General features: G+C 38.2%; 1 protein-coding gene and 2 long non-coding RNA genes across 4 annotated transcripts; 1 reads left to right on the plus strand and 2 right to left on the minus strand.

Annotated features, from left to right (window-relative positions):
* The first annotated feature begins 1,473 nt into the window (after nucleotides 1–1,473).
* On the plus strand, nucleotides 1,474–3,621 carry LOC126619847 (polyketide synthase 5-like). The gene is made up of 2 exons (XM_050288263.1): nucleotides 1,474–1,750; nucleotides 2,386–3,621. Exons 1-2 carry the CDS (start codon nucleotides 1,573–1,575, stop codon nucleotides 3,375–3,377), a joined length of 1,170 nt encoding a protein of 389 aa, XP_050144220.1. The 5' UTR covers nucleotides 1,474–1,572; the 3' UTR covers nucleotides 3,378–3,621.
* A 1,681-nt stretch (nucleotides 3,622–5,302) lies between these two features.
* On the minus strand, nucleotides 5,303–13,525 carry LOC126619849 (uncharacterized). 2 transcript variants are annotated; one of them, XR_007622170.1, is made up of 6 exons: nucleotides 13,362–13,525; nucleotides 13,197–13,248; nucleotides 12,418–12,873; nucleotides 12,093–12,334; nucleotides 10,907–10,957; nucleotides 5,303–5,478 (listed from the first exon to the last, which is right to left on the minus strand). It is a non-coding gene; the product is annotated as an uncharacterized LOC126619849 (long non-coding RNA). The 2 variants fall into 2 exon arrangements; XR_007622169.1 differs by lacking the exon at nucleotides 5,303–5,478 and having other exon boundaries at nucleotides 10,796–10,957; nucleotides 12,418–12,575; nucleotides 12,720–12,873.
* A 3,672-nt stretch (nucleotides 13,526–17,197) lies between these two features.
* On the minus strand, nucleotides 17,198–20,754 carry LOC126619850 (uncharacterized). Its single transcript, XR_007622171.1, has 2 exons — nucleotides 19,828–20,754; nucleotides 17,198–19,554 (listed from the first exon to the last, which is right to left on the minus strand). It is a non-coding gene; the product is annotated as an uncharacterized LOC126619850 (long non-coding RNA).
* Between the last annotated feature and the right edge of the window lie 4,277 nt (nucleotides 20,755–25,031).

The raw sequence follows: 25,031 nt of genomic DNA on the forward strand, positions 1-25,031 counted from the left end.
GGGGCGCCTCTGCCGCCCATACGCTCTCCAGCGATGCCTCTGCCCACTCCCACGAAACTGAGGCGGCAACTCTCACTCCTAGCCTCGGAGGCGCACTAGGCGTGCCCCGAGGTTGGTTTTTTAAAACACTAGTACATACGTTTTTTTTTTTTAACAAACAATATTATCTACTAAGGGGTGGGGGAGTGGCCTATGCCTCACATTGAGCTAGCCATAATAATGTTGTTCGAATTCACCTTTTGGGAGAATCAAACCTAAGACCTCTCACTTACAAGTGAAGAGAAATATTATTAGACCGTAATACTACATGGTTGTATGTATTTGTCTTTGAATGAAAGATACGGAGCTGTTCGCAATTCAAAGTTAAAACTGGTAAGCAAATTATGGAGTTTAGCAAACAAAAGTAATTAGCTCACGTCCTATATCTGCTCTCAAATTCAATGAGATCGATGTATATCTAGTCCAAGATCATATATGCAATGTCCCCCAATCCACGCATACTCGGATTATGATCATAATCTTGTAAAGATTTGCACCTAAATGAGAATACATTGGTGACGAGGACGAGCTAATTAGCTTAGCTAATTATATATTCATCCGTTCAGTTTCGACGGATATATATTTACAATAAGGGACGAGGAGAATAAATTGGTTACAAACTCAACACTTATAAAATTTGAATCTAAAATCTTTCACTTACAAGTGAAGAGGATATCGTTAGACCGTAATACCAACGATCGAATGCTTATAATTATGTGTTGGATAAGTGATTTGTAAGTATCAATATATTTTGGCTAAGTATAGATTACTATTGAGTTTTAATGTTAAGCGATTTTCAGAAATTAATTTCTAATGACGATAAATATTTTATCTTTCTGATCTTACCACAGTGCGAAAAATTATATTGTCTAATTAATAATGTACATGTTATTAATTTTTCTTGAACTTTAAAAAATAAAGAACACGTTTTGTTATTGAACCAAATAAGAAAATGACTTACTAACCTGTATCCAAGTATAATCCAGAAAAAATTACAATATGTCGGTGTTGAATATTCCTGCATGCATGCACTGATTTATCACCGTCCTCCCGTTTAATGGTGTGTGGGAGTTACCAACATCATGAGAATTTACTTTAAAGCCAATTAAGGGAATTTTACGTTATATTATTCATATTGCACATTAAATGTATGATTTTCAGTTTTGTTGTTTTGTTTCCGCTGGAACTCTAAGCTTTCCAAATCATGTATAAAATACCACGTAGATTTTTTCCTACCCCTTGTTTGGTAGGTAAGACGAGAGAACAAACACATTCCAAATCATGCACAGGTTAGTAGGCAAAGCAGACCACACAAAATGCACGTGCCAACAAGCCCCCTTCCCCTTAGGTAGTTGAGGGTTTCTAACGAAGTAATGGGTCAGGCACGTGATCCTCATCTACCCTCTCTTCGCGTTATATAAATATATCCACTTCCCTTAACATTGTGTCACACCCTTTACCTGCTATCTTACTTACCCTTGCAACGTCCTCTAACTCCTCCTCTCTTCGATCTTTCTTGACGACCCGATCAAAATGGTGACCGTCGAAGAAGTTCGCAAGGCTCAACGGGCTGAGGGTCCGGCCACTGTTTTGGCCATTGGGACAGCAACTCCTCCCAACTGTGTGGATCAAGCCACATACCCCGACTATTACTTTCGTATCACCAACAGTGAGCACAAGACTGAGCTCAAAGAAAAATTCCAGCGCATGTGTATGTACCAATTTTTTTTTGTTCTCATTTCTCTTTGAATAATTATCTGTTTTGTCATCATCTGTTACAATTTGTTCTTATTTCTCTCTTTAGCGTTTATTCATGATATGAATTCCATATTTGTAAATAATGAAGAACTACGAATATAGCCACAGAGAAACAAAATTCAAAGTAATGGTCATGGCTTTTCTCTCTGTAAACTACTTATATATGAAGAGGGGGCAATTGTATTAATATAAGTAGAAAACAGTACTTTTTTAAGGGGAAAAACAGTACTAATTAAACAACAATATTATTTCCATACAGTAATTTAAAAACAAATGTTTTTTCTAACTTCATATTTGTGATAGTGGTTCGCTTCAATAGTTATATCGTATTCATTGGTACTTGAAATTAAAATATTTTCTGGTCAAAAATAGAAATAGCATGAAGAATCTAGTAACTGGAAAAAGAATTAAACCACCAATTAAAGATGAACAAAACCTCCTTGCTGCCCTGCACAACAGCCTGTCAGAAAGGACTTATGGGGAAACCTAATTAATAATTGCATTTATTTATTTTCCATGCAATCAATAAATGTACTTAAAGGTCCAGAAAATTGATTCTTGAATAACATATGGTACCTAACTTTTCAGGTGACAAATCTATGATCAAGACGCGTTACATGTACTTGACTGAAGAAATTCTGAAAGAGAACCCAACTGTGTGCGAGTACATGGCTCCCTCACTCGATGCTCGGCAGGACATGGTGGTTGTTGAAGTCCCAAGGCTTGGCAAAGAGGCTGCCACCAAGGCCATTAAGGAATGGGGACAGCCCAAGTCCAAAATCACCCACTTGGTCTTTTGCACCACCAGCGGTGTCGACATGCCCGGCGCCGACTACCAACTCACCAAGCTCTTGGGCCTCCGCCCCTCCGTCAAGCGCCTCATGATGTACCAACAAGGTTGCTTCGCCGGCGGGACGGTCCTCCGTTTGGCCAAGGACTTGGCCGAGAACAACAAGGGTGCACGTGTTCTTGTTGTGTGCTCTGAGATCACCGCAGTCACCTTCCGCGGGCCTAGTGACACCCACCTTGACAGTCTTGTGGGTCAAGCCTTGTTTGGTGACGGCGCAGCGGCCGTCATCATTGGTTCGGATCCAGTGCCCGAAGTCGAGAAGCCCTTGTTTGAATTGGTGTCAGCAGCACAAACCATTCTTCCCGACAGTGATGGGGCTATTGACGGCCATCTCCGTGAAGTAGGGCTTACATTTCACCTTCTCAAGGACGTTCCCGGGCTTATTTCCAAGAATATCGAAAAGAGCCTTAACGAGGCCTTCAAGCCTATAGGCATTTCAGACTGGAACTCGCTCTTCTGGATTGCACACCCAGGTGGCCCTGCTATTCTGGACCAAGTAGAGTCCAAGTTGGCCCTTAAGCCGGAGAAACTAGAAGCTACAAGACAAGTGCTGTCTGATTACGGCAACATGTCGAGTGCGTGTGTCTTGTTTATTTTGGACGAAGTGAGGAGGAAGTCTGCTGAGAAAGGACTCAAAACAACTGGAGAAGGACTGGAGTGGGGCGTACTCTTCGGATTTGGGCCTGGCCTCACTGTTGAGACCGTTGTGCTTCACAGTGTGGGTGCTTGATGACATGAAAATCGGTGTTGATTTATCTATCTGCTTCGTTTATGTATTGTTTCCGCCTTTTCTGGTTAGAATTTGGCTTTTGGGATATTGTGTGTGGGCGTCATGGGGTTAACTTGGTGCAAGGAAGGACCCTTACTTTCATGTTGTTTACTGCAATATTGATGAAAAAAGGGCCCTGATTGGGCAATGTAATGATGAGTAAAATATGGATTGACGAATAATACTACTCTTTGATTTTCATGTAGTATAATCTCTTAGCTGCATCTCCATTTCAAACATTGTGGTAAAGCCCTGCCCCTGATTTGGGATTCGGGAAGTCTTTGCTCGTGTTGAAATAGATCGTAATGTGTAAATGGCGATCAATGGAGGGGATTTAGGGATACTTCTGTGGTGAGCCTCGGAATCAGAGTTGTCATAATGGATATTCTCCTAATGCCAGCTTGATCTCATGATAAAGCGAGGTGGCTCCGGGAGCGTGTATTGGGCTCTTCGCAGTGAAAATTTTAGGAGTACCGGCACTTGTGCTACGTAATGTTCCCAATTTCACACTCAGATATTATTTACTTTCTTTTCAATTAGCTCAATTTTGTTGTTAAATTTTTACAAGTGGGGAACACCACCTGGCACAAGTGGCGAGAACACAATGTAGACGGATTAGGGTTTGCAAAAGCTATAGCACATACGTTTGAAAGGCGAAAACCCGTGGAAGTGAAAAAAAAAGGAGCTTACACCCAAATTAATTTCCTTTTACGCCTGGGGAGAGGGAGAGAGAGAGAAGAATTGCAAAGCAAAAAAGCGAAAAATTTGAAAAAAAAAGAAGAATGATGACTTGGACGTTGCTTAAACCCGTTTTATCCCACGTTGGAGTGTGAGAGTCTGTAATACCAAGCAACAACTGAAACTCATGGCAGCCTCTACCCCTGTTTTTTTCCCACGTTGGTTTCGTATATATCTATATCTATATATATAAAGTGAGAAGCACACAATGGTAAAGCATTCTGAAATGCCAAAAATGTCCTCATTTCATATCAGCAGTTGCACAGACTAAAGATGGAACCGTCCTCCATCGCACGTTCTTGATCACCACAGTGCATACAAAAGAGTAAATTGGGTAATTTTCTCGAACAATATTCTTATCTATGCCAAAATTTTGAAATGAGTTTTCGCCAGAAATTTTCATTTTCTGCTTCAATTCAGGTACTCTATGCCTAATTGAATTGTTCATATCTACTAATGTTTTGATTTGTTAACTAATTGCCCACTTTAATATATAACTAGCCTCTCTGCACGCACTAACGTGCGTGCGAGAGATATTTTTGCATCACGGGCGCAACGCGCCCCTAAAGATGTATTGTATTAGTTTTTTTCCATTGTAATTGTCAAGATATACTTTAAATGTATTGTGCATAGAGGAACTTTTTTTTTTTTACCATGCACGTCCTAAAAAATTATCATGTTTTTCATTTTTACTTTGCGTAACGTAAAGATTTAAATGTTATTCATGCTCATGCGAGAGGCATTTTTTCATCACGGGAGCTACGCGCCTCTAAGAATGTATTGCTTTAGTTGTTTTTTTATTTGCCCATCCAAAATTTTAAACTTTGAAATACTAACACTCATTTTTCCAATGAATTTGTGAGAGGCCAACATCCATGTTTCCTCCTACCTTTTTAATAGATACCTTCAAGTGTGTATTTTCTTCTTCTTTTGATTAGAAGTAGTAAGCATAATCCTGGAATAGTATTTCTCCAAGTTGAAGGAAATTTGCATTCTATTGAAAAAAAAACACACGTGCTCTACCTTTTTTAACCGTTCAGAGATCGAATAAAATTGGCACACTTGTTCGGGCGTTTTCTACCAACTTAACAGAATAATAAGTATGATCACAGTCAGCTACCACGAAAAATGGTTGAATTCCACCTTGGTAAAAAAAACTTAAACTTGTTCAAATGTTATTTTGAGTTTAAAATTGACAAATAAATAAGACAAAATAACCTAACTATCCAATCTCTATTCTTCTCTTGATCCTCCCAAATTTGTATTTCAATGGGATAAATGTAAAAATTATGTCTTTGAACTGAAATTGTTTAATCCTCCAAACCTAAAAGGAGAGAAGCACATAAATAGAATGAAGCTAAACATAATCTTTCAAATCAATCTCGTACATCACAAATGCCACTACAGAGTGGAACTTGATCTTTATATGTAAAACTCCACAACACCACCTTATACATTATGTTGGCTTTTTTTTTTTTATCAATAATGTGAAAATTTTGATCTTTATCTATACAGTACATGTAAAATTTACTATCAATAATTAATCATGTAATATGCACATCAATCATCTTAACCTAACTATTAGTCATATAGAGCATTTGGTTTTCATTTGTAAGCCATCATTAAAATAATAATTTCTGCGCAAATCAAATAACAAATTCACATATAAATACACTACTTTACATTGGTATCAAATTAACTTTTACAAATAGATCAGTATATAAAATGGACATTGTTGATGCATAAAACCGGAGGTCTTAGAACAACGTAAATCAGACCGTGAATCTGCAAGAAATGTAAATAACACAAGATGTATCGTGGTTCACCCCAAAGTTTGGGCTACGTCCACACTGATTGTATTGTATTTCTCTGAGAAGTGAGGGAGAGAGAGAGCTCTGAGAGTGAGAGCTTTGAGAGGGGTGAGAAGGCTCTAGAAATGGCCTCCCAATTGTGAGGGTGAGGGGTCCTTTTAGGGTGCGTTTGTTCCACGGACTATCTCGGACTGGACTAACTTCAAGCACTAAGCTGGACTGGCTTAGACTAGACTAAGCTGGACTAGTTTAGTGAAGCGTTTGGTGCAGTGTCAGACTAAAAAACTGGACTAACAATAAATTATTATTATATTCAATTTATTTTCTATTAAAATATTAAAATGAATATATGAAAAAATAAAAGGGCATAGCCCTCTGCTTCTTCTTCCTCACGAATTGCAGGTGCTGCAACTTAGAGAATTATCAAATTTTTAATAACAAAGCTAACCCAGTCAAAACCCAAAAAACAGAGATCCAAATTTCCAATAACAAAGAGAAAATTTTGATTATTACAAATAAAAAATACCCTAAAAAGATCCAATTAATTGCTGGTACTCCTTTCACACTCAGGTTTGGGAGAGGATCCTCTCCGGACCCAATCCCACCGGATCCTCCGAGCCCTCATTCTTCTTCATTTTTCCCTGCAGTTTTTCCCAACAGTTCGAATCCAATGTTAACGACTTCTCGGATATTTGGCTTTGTGAAGGTCGCTGGAAAGCTCCTCCTATATTCGGTTTCTGATTTTCATGATGGTGAAGGCTTCACCATGAAGTAGACGAGAGAGACAACCTGGGAGAGAGGGCTGCTTGTTGACGATGGTGGGGATTTGGGGAGGAAGGCTCAGTGTAGGCGACGACTGCAGAGAAAAATGAAGAAGGAGGAACATCGATAAATTTTTTGACAAGCTCGATCTAGTTAGGAGAGGGAGAGAGAAAGACAGAGAGTTGAGGAACAGCGAAGGAGGAAGGCGTTCTTAGCAATCCCATGGTTCAACGCGGGACTAATTTGGACGATCTAAGGAGGCCCGGAGTCCACACGAGTCCGGGCTAGTCTCACTTAAGTTAGTCCCTAAGCATACCAAACATGGGACAATAATCCTAGCTAGTCCAGTCCCACTTAAGAAGGTGAAACAAACACACCCTTATAGAATAAGGACTTCTCACTTATTACATATTTGCCCCTTCCTTTATTACCTAATTACATTTAAGTCCCCCGAGTATTTATACGAGGTCTAAATACGAGGCCCTAAATATGGTATAAACAGTAGTCCCCCAAGTCTTCAGTCAAGAGAGTCTTTTGGCTGGAGACTTGAAATTCAGTCCATGTGTGGGCCGAAGTAACTAGATGTTGTCTTGAACTGATGTTCGATATGAGGCGGTGCTCAATTTGAAATGATGCTCAACTAGAAGTAGCACATGTTGCGAGGCTGCTCGACTCGTGGCTTATGTTGCCTTGGTTGGCTCGGCTTATGGCATTGAAGGTGAGGAAGTCCCTTTTATAGAATAAGAGATCGCTCCTCAATACATGAATGATGGGCTAAAGTTGATGCTCTCTAATGGTGGTAAGGGAGTCCCTTTTATAAAATAAGGGCTCGCTCCTCAATACATAAGTGATGGGCTAAGTCCCCCAAGTATTTTTCATGAGGTCCAGTTGAGGCCCAATATATGGTGTATAGTGTAGTCCCCCAAGTTTTCGGTCAATAGAGTCTGTTGGCTGGAGACTTCAAATTGAATCCATGTATGGGCCGAAGTGGCGTTGTTCGGAGGCGGTATTTGTATACCCTGCACTGAAGCTTTGTAGGTGAAGCTTTGCAAGTGAAGTTTTGAAGTTGGGGCTCTGTAAATAAAGCTTTTGAAGCTAGAGCTTTTGTAAATGAAGCTTTTAAAGCTAGAGCTCTGTAAATGAAGCTTTTGAAGCTGATTGACATGAATGATGCTCATTAATGTTTGATTGACATGAGTGATGCTCATGGATGTTGTCATGAGTGATGCTCATGAATGTTAACATGAGTGATGCTCATGAATGTTGACATAAATGATGGTCATGAATGTTTGTGTATGATTGTTATGAGTGATGCTCATGAATGTTTATGTATGAATGACATGAGTAATGCTCATGTATAATTTGGAATACTGGGCATACTTTTTATCACCTGGTTGGTGGCATGAAGGAGAGTATGGGTTGTACATTTCATTACCTGGTTGGTGGCATGAATGGCTAGTTGCCAAATGATATTAGAGTACGGGTTGTACATTTCATCACCTGGTTGGTGCTAATAGCGGCAGGTTGCCGAATAATTTTGGAGTACTGGGTGTACTTTTGATCACTTGGTTGGTGGTAATAGGAGAGTACGGGTTGTACATTTCATCACCTGGTTGGTGGCATGAATGGCTAGTTGCCAAATGATATTAGAGTACGGGTTGTACATTTCATCACCTGGTTGGTGGTAATAGCGGCAGGTTGCCGAATAATTTTGGAGTACTGGGCGTACTTTTGATGACTTGGTTGGTGGTAATAGCGGCGGGTTGCCGAATAATTGTGGAGTACTGGGCGTACTTTTGATCACCTGGTTGGAGCTATTTTGGGCTTATGGGCCTTTGCCCTCTACACAAAATTCCAGCCCATATATTTTGGGCTTTGCTGTTTTTTGTTTTTTTTTTACCCCCTGACGGGGTTTATACATATTACCCTCTGATGGAGTTTATACATATGTCTCTGAAAGATAAAATAAATTACATCATTATGGTGGAGTGTTTATTCCTTGCTTTTGCTTTCTCTTTTGCTTCCTCTTTTCTCTAAAATGACAGCTACTTTGGACAGCCTTTCCGACATTGCCCATTTGCTTTTCTCTGGCTTTTAAAAAATAGGAACATGCATCCGTCAACAAAAGCAAAAGTACAAACTTTCTCTTTTAGCTTTTGCTTTTACTTTGCAGAGTGCAGATAGCACTCACGTTCTCTGTTTCCCTTTCTGCTTTTGCCGACAAAAGCAGTGGATGATGTTGGCGTGACAGGTGATTGAGGAGAGGCAACTGGATATGACTGAGGAGGAGCTCTTTGCTGTTGATAATTATACTGCAGATGGTGGCTCTGATAATTATATTGATCTGATCTTTTGATTATAGAATTGGAATTCGGGGTACTCGAATAAGAGTAAGATCGAGAAGTGTTGATTTCAACTGTTTTGATAGGATCTCTCTGATTAAACGAAGCTCTGCCTGGATTGATCTCATGTTGCCTTCTTCTTGTCCAACCATCAAGCAAATTAAATTTCTCCTCTAACTCCTCATGCTCACCAGCATCTTCGTCGCTGCTACCACTACTCAATTTCTGGCTAGAGAAGGAATAAGCAAGGCTGGTACTCCCTTCACGCTTCAAGGCAGTTTGCTTGGTTTGCTGTTGATATTTAGAAAGAGAACTTCAATTTTCTGTAACATTGCTTGGTTCTCTTTCATTTTGCCTCTGAGTGAGGTGGGGTAAGTGGAGAAAGCAGGGATGAAATACTAGCATGGTCTTGGAGACAGGTTGGACGAAATAGTTGTTGACCCAGTCATTGCCTCCGAGAGTTATGAGCACAAATGCACTGTTCACTAGCCGTGTTACCTGTTTTGCTCCAACAAGCGCAATCAGTCGTTGCTGGTATTGTTGGAACAATTCAAACTGCTTGAAGATCCTTATAATAGTAAGCAGGAAGAGGAGGAGGCCCAGATCTGATGGCGCCACGATCTGGTGGGCGATGCTGACCGTCTACATGTAAGGAGATGGACCCAGATCCACCGTCGTGAGTGGAAGCAAGAGCGAAGCTGGAGCTGGTGACAAAATCTCCATCAGTGGTACATTCCAAGTTTTCGAAGCTTTGACCAAAACAGCGACGGAGGGTTCGAGTTCAGGAGCCGGAGAGTCAAGGCGAAGTGAGCCACGGGCTTCCAATTCGAAGCTCGACGACAGGGTTTCGTTCACTTCCATATTCAACCCAGGCCATTGATTTGGATCACCAAGTCAACCCGGTTCATGATTCGGAGGATCCGATTCCTGTGATGGATCTCCAGAGCCTGAAACTTGGAGAAGGTTGACATCGATGAGATCAGGGATGCCAAAGAGGCACTGATGGACTGAAGCTGGTGCTTGTGTCGCTCCTCCTCAGAGATGGTGACGGCAAAGGCAACACCCACATGTGGAGTGCTGTCGTCGGGATACACCTCATTTCCCTTCTTATGCGTCTGGTTCTTCGACAGCTCTTTGTCTTGGAGGAGAAAGAGAGAGATTTACATTTGGATTTCTTTTTTTATTTCTTTTGATTTCTTTTTTTGTTTTGGTTTCTGTGTAGGACTGACCGAGAGAGGAGAAAGAGAGAGATTTGGTTTTTTGGATTTTTTGTGATTTTGCAGATCCACGGTGGTGGTATGAAAAATTGAGAAAGAAACCGACATAGTTTTCGTATCGATTCCCACAGACGGCGCCAAATGTTGATGCATAAACCGGAGGTCTTGGAACAACGTAAATCCGACCGTGAATCTGCAAGAAATGTAAATAACACAAGATGTATCGTGGTTCACCCCAAAGTTTGGGCTACGTCCACACTGATTGTATAGTATTTCTCTGAGAAGTGAGGGAGAGAGAGAGCTCTGAGAGTGAGAGCTTTGAGAGGGGTGAGAAGGCTCTAGAAATGGCCTCCCAATTGTGAGGGTGAGGGGTCCTTTTATAGAATAAGGACTCCTCACTTATTACATATTTGCCCCATCCTTTATTACCTTATTACATTTAAGTCCCCCGAGTATTTATACGAGGTCTAAATACGAGGCCCTAAATATGGTATAAACAGACATAAATTTAAGAAAGTGACTAAAATTTTCAGTATTTGCTTGGGAACACTTGCATCCAATCATAGACTAAAAAAATAATCTATTCAGAAAAATAAAAGAGAAACGAAAAAATTACTTACAAATTCCTTGCCGTCTTCTTCTTATTCAAATTTTCATCTCTAACAAAGGCTCTGAAAATAAAAGTAAAACTGTAAAAGTCACAAAAAACAATCGAAGAGAGTCAATCGGAAACCGCAAATATCACAAAGCAATCCAAAACCAAAACAAAATTAAAATAAAACTGCAGTAGAAACCCAATTAGAATATTGCGATGCCGTGGCCTGATGCTTCATCTCTGAAATGCCTTTTTTTTTACTTTTATGCTTTTAATCTCTTGGAAGTCCATAACATGGCAGTCTTGGAATTCCATCATAAAAAAACTCAAACCTTTTCTATCATTTTGACACATGTACGAAAAATTGTTCAAAAGAATTACAGATAGCCTAAGTTAAGGAGTATGTTAATACAATACCTTTACATTTTATTCACTTGGTGGTGCAGTCTTAATACATATATCCTAAGTTTTTAGAAATTTAAATTAGCTCATGCAAACACATCATTAAAGTCTTCTAAAAAATTTGACCATTTGTGTGACCACTCTTCTCGATCTATGTTGATCTCATCTCTAATGCATGAATTCCTTCTTTGTGAGAAATATCTACATGGGCCAATCCACCCATGTATATGCATTGCATCAAGAAGAGAACATGTACTCATATGTTGACATTTCATGTAAAAAGTGTGATTATTCGTGTCTCCTAACAGTTAATCTTCATTTAGGTTTGTAACGGAACTCTATATCGATCAATTCAAAATTTCTCACCACAGTTTTCATGGATTAGAAACTGAGAATCTTGTTATTTCCAAACTGAATCTAATTTTTGCACCGGCGCTATATGAACCCCTAAACATCACTTTACATTTGTTTCATGAATGAGTAAACAATAATGGTATTAACGTTAAACTATAGGACCTGGTACAAACACTTTTACTAATCAAGCGCGGGACATATTTATCCTTATTTTGTGATAAGGATGATCATGCAAACAATGAATTGCCGTGAATGGTCACCATTACTATAAGGAAACTCAAACACACCCATAATGCAAGCAAAACTCTTACGCAGAGGAATATAAAAGTTTATCTAATACAGTATCATGTATATTTTCCACACAAAATTGTATTCGGCTTTCAAAATCACATCCATATAATATATTTCAATATTAGTTCATCTACTTTTAAATGTAAAGATTGGAGAATGCTTACCAAATCGTTCTTGAAGGTTAGCGATTTTAGGGGTTTGTGGGTTTTCAGATGTAAAAGAGGGAGTGCGCGTTTCATCCAACAAGATTCTCAGTCTCTCATTAAAATGTTCATAAACCCAGTTGAAAATAAGCACATTCACTTGCAAAATGTCTCCTTTGTAATTGAACCCATATATTGATGGAGTCATTCAAGAGTCATCCACAAATGCTTCTCTCCAGCATTTGAACTCGCTCCAACTGGAACTGATCTCAAAAAATATAAAATTCAAGTAATCGGGAACTAAAGATGAAAGAAAATACAAATCAAATTTGATAAACTGTGAGACCTGTAAATGCCGATTGATTAACCCACCCAAGGTTGCAGACGTCTTCACTGGCTTTTTGTAACATCTCTCGGGTAGTTACATTGAACGTTTTAACCATCGTTATTCCTTCATTGGCAATGTGAAGGTCTCTTTTGAGGTTTTCCTTACTAAAACAATCTCTACACATTTGATAACCTTACATTAATATCCAATTCAAAAGAAACCAACAATCCCACCAAAAAAATAAAAATCTCCTTCCCCCTCCAATCTACTACTGATAAATTAATAAGTAGAATCAAACACACACACTCATTCCTTCATACCTAATGATATTCAATGCAACTGACAATTACACACTTATTCCATGAATGGGTCGAAGGAGAAGTACTCTTCATCCCTACTTTTGCAAGTCGTCGTTCCCATCGCAAAGGGGTTGGAGCAGATAAATTTTGGTTTGAAAGGAATCAAATTTCATGCCTGCATAAAACCCCATAGAATATGAAGAATTTTATTTATTTATTTTAACGAAATAAAAGCAGATTAGGCACAAAGAAAAATAGAGATAAATCAAAACCTTTAAAACAAATCAACACAATATCATGAACCCTTGCTTATGATAAACTTTGTTCTTTAATTCGTGTCAGTAAATACAAACTAAAATTGACTTGGAAATACTAAATACAAACTTATATATACATCCTCAAAGCTGCAGCAGTAGAGCGCATCAAATTCATCACCTAAAAGATAAACCGTTAAAAAAAACCTAAAAACTAAAAAGGTAAATTTAGATAGAGATTTACCCAAAGTTACTCAAACCTTTGAACTTTGGAGCCTAATAGAATCATCTTGGCCCTATAACAAAAAGAAGAGAGAAAGAATTAAGAAAACTAAAATAAAAAGCACCAAGATTTCACAGAAGATGGATATGAATGGTTGGGAAAAGCCTTTTGAGTCAAGAATCTCACCAAATTAATTCAAATAGCATCGCATGTCTCTCTGTGTGTGTCCAAATATCAGTTTGAAAATTGAACATGTTTGTGTCAATGGTTGTGGAGAAAACTGCTTGGAAAGTTAGTGTAGATGGTGCTGGTAGTTTGTAGAACGTGGAGACTGTTGAATCCCACGTTCGCGGAGCTTGTTGAACTCTCCGTTTGGATGCTTTTATCTCTATTTTAGTTAAAGGTTTTTTTACCAGTTTGTCCTCCATTTTTCCTATTTTTGGATTTCAATTGTGAAGAAAACAAAAGGGCTTTCTTGGTATTTCTGAATGCTTCACCAAACTGGTCTTCTCCATTTATATATATATATATATATAAAAGATTTTTTTTCTGTGAGATATTAAACACTCTCGCTCTCCTAAAATGGAGGAGGAGTGGTGTTGGTTGGTTGGGTTAAATTCATTTTATCTCATTTTTTTAAATTCATTATATCTCATTTTTTTCGTTTTTTTTCTTTGAAAACTGATTTGCGTCGAACGTGGTTGAATTTGTGTCTTCCACGTTTGTTCTTTTCAATTTTATCTCCTTTTTTTTTCTAATTTTATCTCCTTTTTTTTCTAATTTTATCTCCTTTTTTTCTAATTTTTTTCTTTTTGGGAGGTTTGGCGTGAAAAAGCTTTAAAAATGGAAGAGAAGTTAGAGGACGGTGGGGGGGGGGGGGGGACGAATGAGGGTGTTCTATAACCGTAAAACTCCATTGTAGATAATTATCATCATTTTTTTGTTAATTAAAATAGTTAGTTTTAATTCTAAAGTAGAGATATATTTTTTTAATACAGATTTTTTAGTTATGGTTTTTTTTCCGGGTTTGTCCTCATTTTCCTCATTTTCTGGATTTGGATTGTGAAGAAAACAAAGGGGCTTTCTTGGCATTTTTGAATGCTTCACCAAACTAGGGCTCTCCTTTTATATATATAGATATATAGATTATCAGAACGTACATAGTTCCACCATGATCATGGAAAAGACTTGGACCCGTTCATATGTTGTTTTGAGTATAAAATTAACAAAACAAAAAAAGATGAAATGACCTACTATCCAGTCACTATTCTTTCCTTGGTCCTCCCAAATTTGTATGCCAAACCATCGAAAAGTACATTTCAATGGGTCAATAATCTATATGCTATGGATGATCGTGTTTGTTAATTATATGAACTCAATCCCCTTCTTGGCTTGGATGTTGAATGCATGCACTTTTTTTATTGCAAATAAAATTTAACCTTTTCTTGATCCTCCCAAATTTGTATTTTCATGGGATAAATGGAGAAGCCAAAATGACTTGTCTTTGAAGTTTGAACTGAGATATTTTAAGCCTCCTAACTTGAAAAGAGAAAAGAACATAAACAGAATGAAGCTAAACATGATGTTCCTATCAATCTCTTACATAACAAAGGCCACTATAAAGTAGAACTTTATGTCTAAATGATAGCAAACAAAACAACGCTTTAAATTGCCATCAAATTAAATTTAAGAAAAAAGAAAAAAAATTCAGTATTTGCTTTTCAAAAAACTTTATTGAGTACCCTTTTCTGGAAGAGTACATTAGTGACGTTTTGACTGGAAGAGTACATTTCCCCCACACTTGTTAGAAAAAACATGCCACAGGACATCGTAGGTCCAAATTTGAAATTTTGATTTTCAAACACTTATACTGCTTATATACATGGATAAGTAGGATCGAACACACATATTTATTCCTTCATTATTCAGTACAATTGTCAATTGCGTAGGGTCGAACTGTTTAATTAGATTCTAATTACATCTTGATATATATAGAAACTTACAATGCCTAGGTTCTCGACATACATCTTTGATCTTCATTGTTGAGCAAAAATTGTACATAATATGTAAACAAATAATTCACTCGACACAATTTTGTTGGTTATAAGTCAACAATCTATGATAATTTATATATGCTAATAAATAATAAATGCAATAGAAACTAACAGAATATAAACTATAATATGAATTATAAAACAGACAACTTGAAGATCGAGGCTTGCGTACCGCAATGTCCTTGAAATAGAAATTTCGTCCCTACTCTATGCTTGTAGTTCTACGGACGTCTGCTTCACCAGGATTCAACGATCAAGTTAAAATTCCAGCACCAGAAAATTTAACTTCTGGCGAATTTAGTGTGGTTCTCTCAGTAAGAAGGTTTAGGAATGTAGAAGATGAAGTTGATTATTTTCTGTGTTCTAAATGCTATGCAGATGGATGTATATATAGCAGATGGATGCCTGTTTGCAACAGGTATGAGAACGGGGTGTGACTGTTGGGAGACATCTCTTCAGAGGGTGCTTTGCTCTGTGTTCAGAAAGAACTCTCAGACTTCATCTGAAAGGATGAGTCTTTTCATAAAAAATAAATAATTAATTTAATTCGAATTTAATTAAAAAATAATTAAGAAATCCAAAAAATAATTAATTAAATAATTTAATTATTAGAGCCCAAGAGCCCCAAGGCCCAAGGCCCATCTTTTGACAATTAAATATATATTAATTATAATTAATTATATATTAATTACCAAATAATTAATACACCCCAAAGCCCAACCCCAAGGGTGAGCCCAATTTTAGTCTCCAGGCCTATTACTCAAATCACTTTCTTTAAAGGACAAAGCCTTATAAAGTGATAAAATCTTTTGGAATGGCCAATGTGGGACAAGAAAATTTCTACTCAAACTACTCAAATTTCCAACAATTTTCACCCTCGTTCATTTTTCCGAAGAGGGTTTTATTAATTCGAGTTCGACCCATTCTAGGCTACGCGCCTATTAATTACAACCTTTCTTTTGGGAAAGAAATACCCTTTGATTCCAATTCGAATAAAATGTAACTTGAGGATTTTGGTGTTTGTTTGATGTTGTGACTGCATCTAGGTCGAATCCTAGATTGCCTACGTACCCTCTTGAGGGATCAAGTCACTCGTAGTTCACGATGTATTTGTTGGAGTTTAATGCCTTGTGCAGTTTTAGCTCATGCGGGCAAGGAGCAACTGATGCCTTGTGCAGTTTTAGCTCATACAGGCGAGGACTTTAAGCCGTTGGAGCTTTAATGCCTTGTGCAGTTTTAGCTCATGCGGGCGAGGACTTTAAACCATTGGAGCTGTATGTAACTTCTTGATTTTTGAGACTTGTTGCAGCTTTGTGTCATTTGATACTTGATACGGCTTCATGCCATTTGAGACTTTTCTTCGGCTTAGTGCCATTGGCCACTTTTCTTCGGCTTTATTGCATGAGCAACATGTATTAATTGAAAGTCTAATAATTCGTGTTTGAAGATCTCTCTTACTCTTTGTAGAATTACTTGATCAAAATAGTAAGAATGAATTTAGTTTATATAAACCAGGGATTCGTTTCGGCTTTACGGTTGCGTCTAAAACTTTGATATCAGACTGCCTACGTATCCTTAACGGAATCAAACCGGCGTAGTTCATTAATTTTGAGACTCATCGCGACTTTGTGCTATTTGATACTTGATATGGCTTCGTGCGTTTTGAAGTTTAACACGGCTTCATGCTTCTTTTTTATGTACTTTTCTTTTGAATTTTCAACCCCTGGAACTTTGAACCCACTTTGGATTTTCAAGCCTTCTGACAACAAGCTTTACTCCTCCTTTTTTTTTTTTTTTTTTTTTATGTGACTTTAAAACTTTCCTCTTCTTCTTCACGTGGGCAATTTTCCATATGAGTTGCTGATTTCAGTTAGCATTTCTCCTCTCTTGTTTTATATTCTTCTTTGAACTTTTCAAACCCATTTAAACATGTGATTTCGAACCCATCAAACCTAAACTTATGACCAATCTGACATCAAGATTTACACTTCTTTATTTGACTTTAAAGGTCTCCAATTCCAATGGGACTTCTAATTTCAATCGACCTTACTTTTCCTCTATATGAGCAGATTCCCACGTGATGAACAAGACTATTTCTTTGTTCCTCTTTTTCCTGGAACGTCTTCAAAGAATGGAGTAGCAGTAACGTGTCAAATTCTTTGGTGATCTTATGAAGGACAGGTTTTTGAGGACATGGTCTCCATACTTCTTGTTCTCAGAGCCAAAATTGATAAACTCTTATATGAATAAAACAAATGAAAAAGCCATTGGTTTTCTTCTCTTTATTTAATCTCCATGTAGAGCAATATTCCTACGTGATGAGCAACTTTTCCTTCTTTTATTTTCCTTCCTTTTCATTCATCTTGTCTTGAAGCCCATTTCATTTTGTCTTCACGTCCGTCATTTTGTTGTTGCTTTTCCATGTTCGTGCTTGTTGCTTGTTGCTGCAGTATTCAACATCTTCAACTTTGAAAAGACAGAGCATGGCGTCGGAACTCTCACGGAAATTTCAGGTTTGATTGGAACTTCACGGGATGGTTTAGACAACCCCGAAGAAATTCATAGGACTAAACTGCAGTGGCACAAACTGCTCCTTTTTCTTCTCGGCATGGACGAACTTGCTGGGCAGAGATCACGGCATGGCTGCTGCTGGTATGTCCATCTTTGCGCTGTTGGCGAGCCTCGGAACCATCGTTGGACATGCTGGGTTCTTTTTTTCCACTTGTTCAAACATGCAGAGTGATGGTTTCTTCTTCGTTGCATCTCTGAGAAGAGAAAGAGAGATGTCGAAAACCTCTTTAGACACCCGAGAAGCTGCAGGAGCTTCACAGAGAGCCTTTGAGCCTCTGTAATCTGTTTTAAAGTGCAACTTTAGAACCATTTCCGCTGCATCCTTGGACCTGGGGACATGACACTTTTCCCAAATTTTCGGCTTTCTTGCCTTCGGATGTCTTCCACATTTTCTGAAGGCCTTGGGTTATTCTCGCCACTGCCAGTGGGATGGGGATGGCTCATGGCGATTGGTGTTGCATTTTTTCTTTCATTTCTTCACACTGACCATCGCTGCCATCTTCTCATACGAGCCTTTGTCGAATTTGTTGATGGTCTGGACCCGCGTGCCTAACTACATCGCTTGGCTCAACGTCCTTGGAGTGCGGATGGCACTGCCCTTGGGCTTCTTCCGAAAGACTGCCGGAAACAACGGTTGAAGAGCGGTGGTATTGCGGTTTGGTTGATTGCTTGGTTCACCGTCCTCGGGGCCCTTGGGCTTATTCCGAAGGAATGCTTGAGACAATGGTTGAAAAGCGGTGGTGACTGGGTTTTTATCAAAGCAACGCCCCTATTAAAAGGGGTGGATTGCTTTACCTGTTGTCAGCAAAATTAAGGGGGAAGGAGAAGAGAATTTTTTCTTCTCTTATCTTTTGGCTGCCACGGGGAAATTTGGCCATCCATCTTTCTGGCTTCGGTGAAAGAGGAAAAGCCAAGTTCCTCTTTCATTCATCCTGCAAAAAGCTGCACCCAATACACAAAACCAAGAACAAGTTAAAGATAAAGATCGATACCTTTGGGTATTTTGATGTTCTTTGTTGTGTGCACACTTTGATGTTCTTTGTCGTGTGTACACCTTCCTCCTTTCTTGTTTTTTTTTTTTTTTTGCTGTTGTGTACTTTTCCCCCCACTGTCTTGCTTTGTTCTTCTTTGTCGTCCGTTCTTCACCGTCGTCTCTCAATTTCTGCAGTCTCTCTTTTTCTTTTTCTGTTTTTTTTTTCTTTGCTTTGGTTCGATGCCTTTTTATAGGCAAACAGTGGACATGGCAGTTGAAGTTAGTGGGATGCAACTTTCCTGGGGTGTGGAGATGCTGAGAGAAAACCATATCTTGAGTGGAGAACGTGAGAGTTTTAGAGGGTTCTAGATTCACACGTTCTCTACACCCGATTGCCATGTAGATGACAAACTCCTTTAGACTTGGTGTACGTTGAGGTCCACGTGTGCGGGTGTAGAGTTGTTTTTTTCCTCTCTTTATTTCTTATATATATATTATATAAATATAGTATACATAAGAATATATGCACACACGCACATAAAGTGAGCCTTATTTCTAGTCAGTCCATATTTTGGACTCTATTATTATTACTATTATTATTTTTAAGTCTCCCCATTTTTATTAAGACTTGCTAATATATTTTGTTTATGAAAATATATAGCTCAACATTCATCCCAACTCTCTCCGTCTTGGAGTCTCAGTAATTTCCATAGCCTAGTCACCTTCGACCTCATTCTACAACCGTGTCAACGAAGAAGTCGTCGTATCCCATCGAGAAGGGCTGGGAGTAAACAGATTTTTGGTTATATAGAAATTAAACTTTTTGCCATCTGGATGTTAAAACCCTATACAATATGCAGATATTTTTATCAAAATAATATGCAGTGTAAATTAACACAACAATATGAACCCTTGATTATGATAATCTTTGTTCTTTGATTCGTGTCAGTAAATACAAACTAAAATTTACTTAGAGATACTAAATACAAATAGTTAAAAAAAACAAATAATAAAAAAAAATCCTAAAAACTGAATAGGTAAAGTTGAGATTTACCCACAATCAGTCAAAGCTTTGAACTCTACTTCTTGTCCAATGGTTGCAATTAGCACACATAGGCCTTGTTTGGCACACCGTATAAGGCACCAGATAGTACTAATAATACGGTGTACGGTGTTTGGTGGCCGTTTGGATTAAATAGGCACCGGATTAAATAATCTGGGCCCACCTTTTTTATCTGGTGTTTACCTGCTTGCTTATATCGTCCAAATTCACAGTATAATTTAGTCGGTCTCACTCTCGCTCTCGCTTCCCCTCCGCTCGCTCTCTCTCTCGCTCTCCGCTCGCGAACTCGACCCCCTCTCTCTCGCCTTCTCTTGGCGTCATCGTCCTCCCTGTCACCTTCTCTCGCCATCGCCGTCCTCACTGTTGCCTTCTCTCGCCATTGCTTTCTCTCGCCATATTTGCTCTCCTAGTCCTCGTCGCCTTCCTCGTCGTCCTCTCCTTATGGCCTTCCTCATCGCCTACTCGTCGTCCTCCCTTGCAACTGGGTTTTCTGCAGTCGGGTTTTTTGTCGTCGTTTTCTGCGGCAGAGAGATGATTTCAATTTGCTGTTTGAATTTATTTGGGATTCTTCTGCAGTCGGAGAAGAAGAAGAAGAGAGAGAGGGAAGGAGTTTGGGGGTGAGGCGGAGAGATATGAGGAACAATTATTTGGGATTCTTCTGTGGTCGGGGAAAAAGAAGAAGGAAGAGAGAGGGAGGGAGTTTGGGGGGTGCGGAGAGATCTGGAAAAAGTTTCAGTTTTTTATTTTTTTTATTTTAAGTTTAATTTTATTTTAAGTGTGATTCCTCATATCCGATATAATATCAAACACAGTATAAATAATACGGTCATTAATCCGATACTGCATCAATCGCCCGATTAATTTAATCAGTACTATCCGGTGACTATTTATCTTATCCAACAAAAATAGTCAGTACAGTCCGAGCTGCTAAACAAGGTCACAGAATTGTCTGGAGCCTATAACAAAAATAAGAAGAGAAAATGAAAAAATAAAAATAAAAAAGCACGAAGCTTTCACTATAAAATAGAATTTTAGATATGAAATTTTACCCAAGATGGATATAAATGGTTGGCAAAAGCCGATTGCGTTAAGAATATCCCCAAATTAATCCAAACAGTATAGCACGGTCTCGCTTCCAAAGGGCTTGAAACTGGAACTCTGATACTAATTGGAATGAAATCCATGTGAGTACGTGTGAGATTGGAAATCGAAAATAGCACTTTAAAACTGAACGGTATTATCGCTTCTCCATGTAACTGCAAAGTATGTGCTGTTAATGCCGAAAACGTGGAGGAGATTATATTGTGCTTTTCCTTTTGAAATTCCACTGGAGAAAGGCGCTTTTGTAGAAGGATGTAGTTCATTATTTATGTGATGGGTAATCCAAGGGTCTCAATTAATTTGAAAGTGTTGGTGCCTTGCGTTTGATGGTTGTAAATTCTCATTTATTATATGTGTAGATATATTGTCCGCATCTAAACATCTCTCAATATTTTATTTTTTGTATGACAATTTTAACCCTATTATATTTGTGTATTACCATTTAACCGTATTATATTAGGACAGTCGTGTAGTTTTTTATTTTTTGAAATGAGGATATTTTGGGTTTATCGAATGCTTCATCAAATTGTGGCTCTCATTTTATATATATAGATAATTTGGAGATTTTTACTTGATTATCATTTGAACTATTCGAAATTATTTATCTTTACCAGATTTTTTTAATGGGTTTTGGACCAATTTGTAGAAAGCTCCCTCTTTTGTGTATTGGTTATTCAGTTTCTAGCTTAATTGTTGCCATTCTAGAATGCCAGAGACATTTATAGGAGTTACTGAAGTTACTCAATTACCAGTTCTTTACAAAAAGCCTTCTTCAGCCGCAGAAATTCTTGAGCTTTCATCCCACCAGAGATTGGTGGCTTCAGCTGTTGGAAAATATTATTATTTAGTTTATTTTAATGTTTGGTTTTATGACCTTAGCCCGTTAGAATTAGGTTTTGTTAGAGATTAGGTTTAGTTTATTATAAATAGGTTGCTTTGTTATTCATTAGAAAATAATTCATTCACAATGTAGTCTCTAGGGTTTTTGTAGCCGTCTCGTCATTCTCAATTCGTTCTTTTAATAATATTCATATTATTTGTTAGTCTTGTTCGTTGCGCACTCTGATATTCAACTTGGTATCAGAGTAGGTTAAATCCTTCAGGAATTAATCTGTTTTGGGGTTGATATAGATTTGTTTGTTTGTTCACTATCAGTTTTGTTTTAATTAGGTTTTTGTTGTTTGAAAACAAAGAAAAAAAGTTGAACCTGTTTGCTTGGGACTTGGGAGGCATCCCAAACCTGCACCGAAGCTGCTGTTTGCATCCGCTCCACTCTGTCATCAAGCCACAAACCCAACCCACCTGCTGCAACCTTTCTCTCTTGCAGAATCACCCGCACCGTTTCTGCACCTGGATCCGTCTCCACCACCCTACACCCACGAAGAATAAAAAGGCTGATGTTGTTGGTTTGCACGGTAAAAAAAAAAAAAAAAAAATAGAAAGGATCTTGCTGCTGCTGTTGTTTGTTCGCACAGAAAAGGAAAAAAAATTGGATTTTTTATTCTTTGTTTGTTTGTTCGGAAGTTGGAATTTCTACTGGCATTGGAATCTTGCACTAGCATGGAAATCTTGCATTGGCATTGAAATCTTGCACTTGCACCGGTGAAATTTCATATGGGTATTGGCATCGGCATCGGCATCGGCATTGACACTAGCATTGGAATTTGGAGTTTTGCATCCACATCTACTTTGGCAAACCCATGTCGTGAACCGCCATGAGTTTGACGGGGGGTGTTGGAAAATATTATTATTTAGTTTATTTTAATGTTTGGTATTTTGGGCTTAGCCCGTTAGAATTAGGTTTTGTTAGAGATTATGTTTAGTTTATTATAAATAGGTTGCTTTGTTATTCATTAGAAAATAATTCATTCACAATGTAGTCTCTAGGGTTTTTGTAGCCGTCTCGTCATTCTCAATTCGTTCTTTTAATAATATTCATATTATTTGTTAGTCTTGTTCGTTGCGCACTCTGATATTCAACTTTCGTCGTCGCTCAGGCTGATGACCCATTGGTGTCGGGTACGGTTTAGTTTTGTTTCTTTTTTCCCGGATTTAATTTGATGTATTGTATTATTTATCTGATGACGATGCTCCACTAGCTTCGAATTTTGTGCGGCACGTTAGGCCATCTCCAACCGAATGGTCCAGAGGGCCAGAGGGCCGAAAATGGCCCTAAAACCGTCTCCAACCGAGGGCTAGGCCAGAGGGCTCTGGAATCTGGGAGGGCCCCACGGGATCGGAGAGGGCTGGAGGGCTGGAGGGCTGGCTATTTTTTTTTTAATGATTTCCTATTGCTGTCGGTTATAGCCGACAGCATTAAAGATATTCTTTTTTTTTTAATAGTTCTACTATTAGTGTCGGTTATAACCGACACTAATAGTTTGAAATGTTTTTTAATATAACGGCTAGTAGCCGTTGTATTATTAGGCCTCTTTTTTTTTTCTTTTTTTTTTAATGAATTTAAACTTCTTTTTTTTTATTTATTTTTAATGAATGTAAACTTCTTTTTTTCTCCTTTTTTCTCCTTTTTTTTTTCCTTTTCATATGAATCAAATTTTGTTTCATATTTTTTTTCCTATAACTTTTATTTCACAAAATTTGTTTCATATTTTTTTTCAATTCTATTTTTTTCGTATAACTTCCTAGGCCATTTATACAACATTAAATTGTAGTTTTTAAATAATAAATTATGTTTGGCCCTATGGCCCTTTGGCCCTCGGTTGGAGACGGTTTTTTGTGACAGGGCTAAAACGAGCCCTTTGGCCCTCTGGCCCTCGGGCCCTCGGTTGGAGACGGAGGCAAATATGGTCTTGTACTGTTCATTAAAATATTAATATCTTGGGGAATCTTGGAGGGCTAGAGGGCTCAAACGAGCCCTCTGGCCAGCCTTCGGTTGGAGATGGCCTAACCGAAGGGTCCAGAGGGCTAGAGGGCCGAAAATAGCCCTAAAACCGTCTCCAACCGAGGGCTAGGCCAGAGGGCTCGGGAATATGGGAGGGCCCCACGGAATTTCAAAGGGCCAAAGGGCCAAAAGGCTGGCTGCTTTCGACCAGCCAGCCAGCCCCGGGCTGGCTATTTTTTTTTATAGTTTTCCTATTGTTGTTGGTTATAACCGACATCATTAAATAATGATTTTTAATACTGTCGGTTATAGGCAAAATTTTTTATTTATTTACTATTAGTGTCGGTTATAATCGACACTAATAGTTTGAATTTTTTTTTAATATAACGGCTAGCTGAGTCAGCTAGCCGTTGGGTTTTTTTTTTTTTAATTTAAACATTTCTTTTCTTCCATCCCGTCCACATAATTAAACTTCATACACCAACCAACACTGAATAACTCTTGAACAATAATAATTATATGATTCAATGTTCATTCAATGAAGAGTAACACTAAATACACATTAGTGGATCTATAATTTTAATATTGGGTGGTCTTAATTAAGGTATGTTTTACGCTAGTTTAGCAGCGGGTTGGAACTTAACACTTATACACCTAGATAAGACCTACGCTTTATTAATTAAAATGTTAGGTGGAACAACCTCATTGAATAACAATTAAAAAAATGTTAGGTGAGACCTACGCTTTTTCATATAACTTCTATTTTTTCCTATAACTTCTATTTCACAAAATTTGTTTCATATTTTTTTTTAATTCTATTTTTTTTCCTATAACTTCCTAAACCATTGGATTTGAATTTAAGTTATAGTTTTTAAATAATAACTTATGTTTGACCCTATAGCCCTCGGTTGGAGACAGTTTTTTGTGAAATGGCTAAAACGAGTCATCTAGCCCTCGGTTGGAGATGGAGACAAATATGGTCATGTACTGTTCATTAAAATATTAATATCTTGGAGAATTTTGGAGGGGCAGAGGGCTAAAACGAGCCCTCTGGCTAGCCATCGGTTGGAGATAGCCTTTGATCATCCAAGGGCTCTCAATAGAGTTAGGGCGGCGGGATCCGGATCTGAGATGGTTGAACACTCTATAGCCAGTTAATACTTTTGCCCACCAATCCGCTCGGTTATGTAAATAACCTCTGGGTTGTGATGGTTCTTTATCTCTCTTAGTTGAGATTCTTTGAATTTTTTGT

Source organism: Malus sylvestris, chromosome 4 (genome assembly GCF_916048215.2).
Source record: "Malus sylvestris chromosome 4, drMalSylv7.2, whole genome shotgun sequence".
Lineage (NCBI taxonomy): Eukaryota > Viridiplantae > Streptophyta > Magnoliopsida > Rosales > Rosaceae > Malus > Malus sylvestris.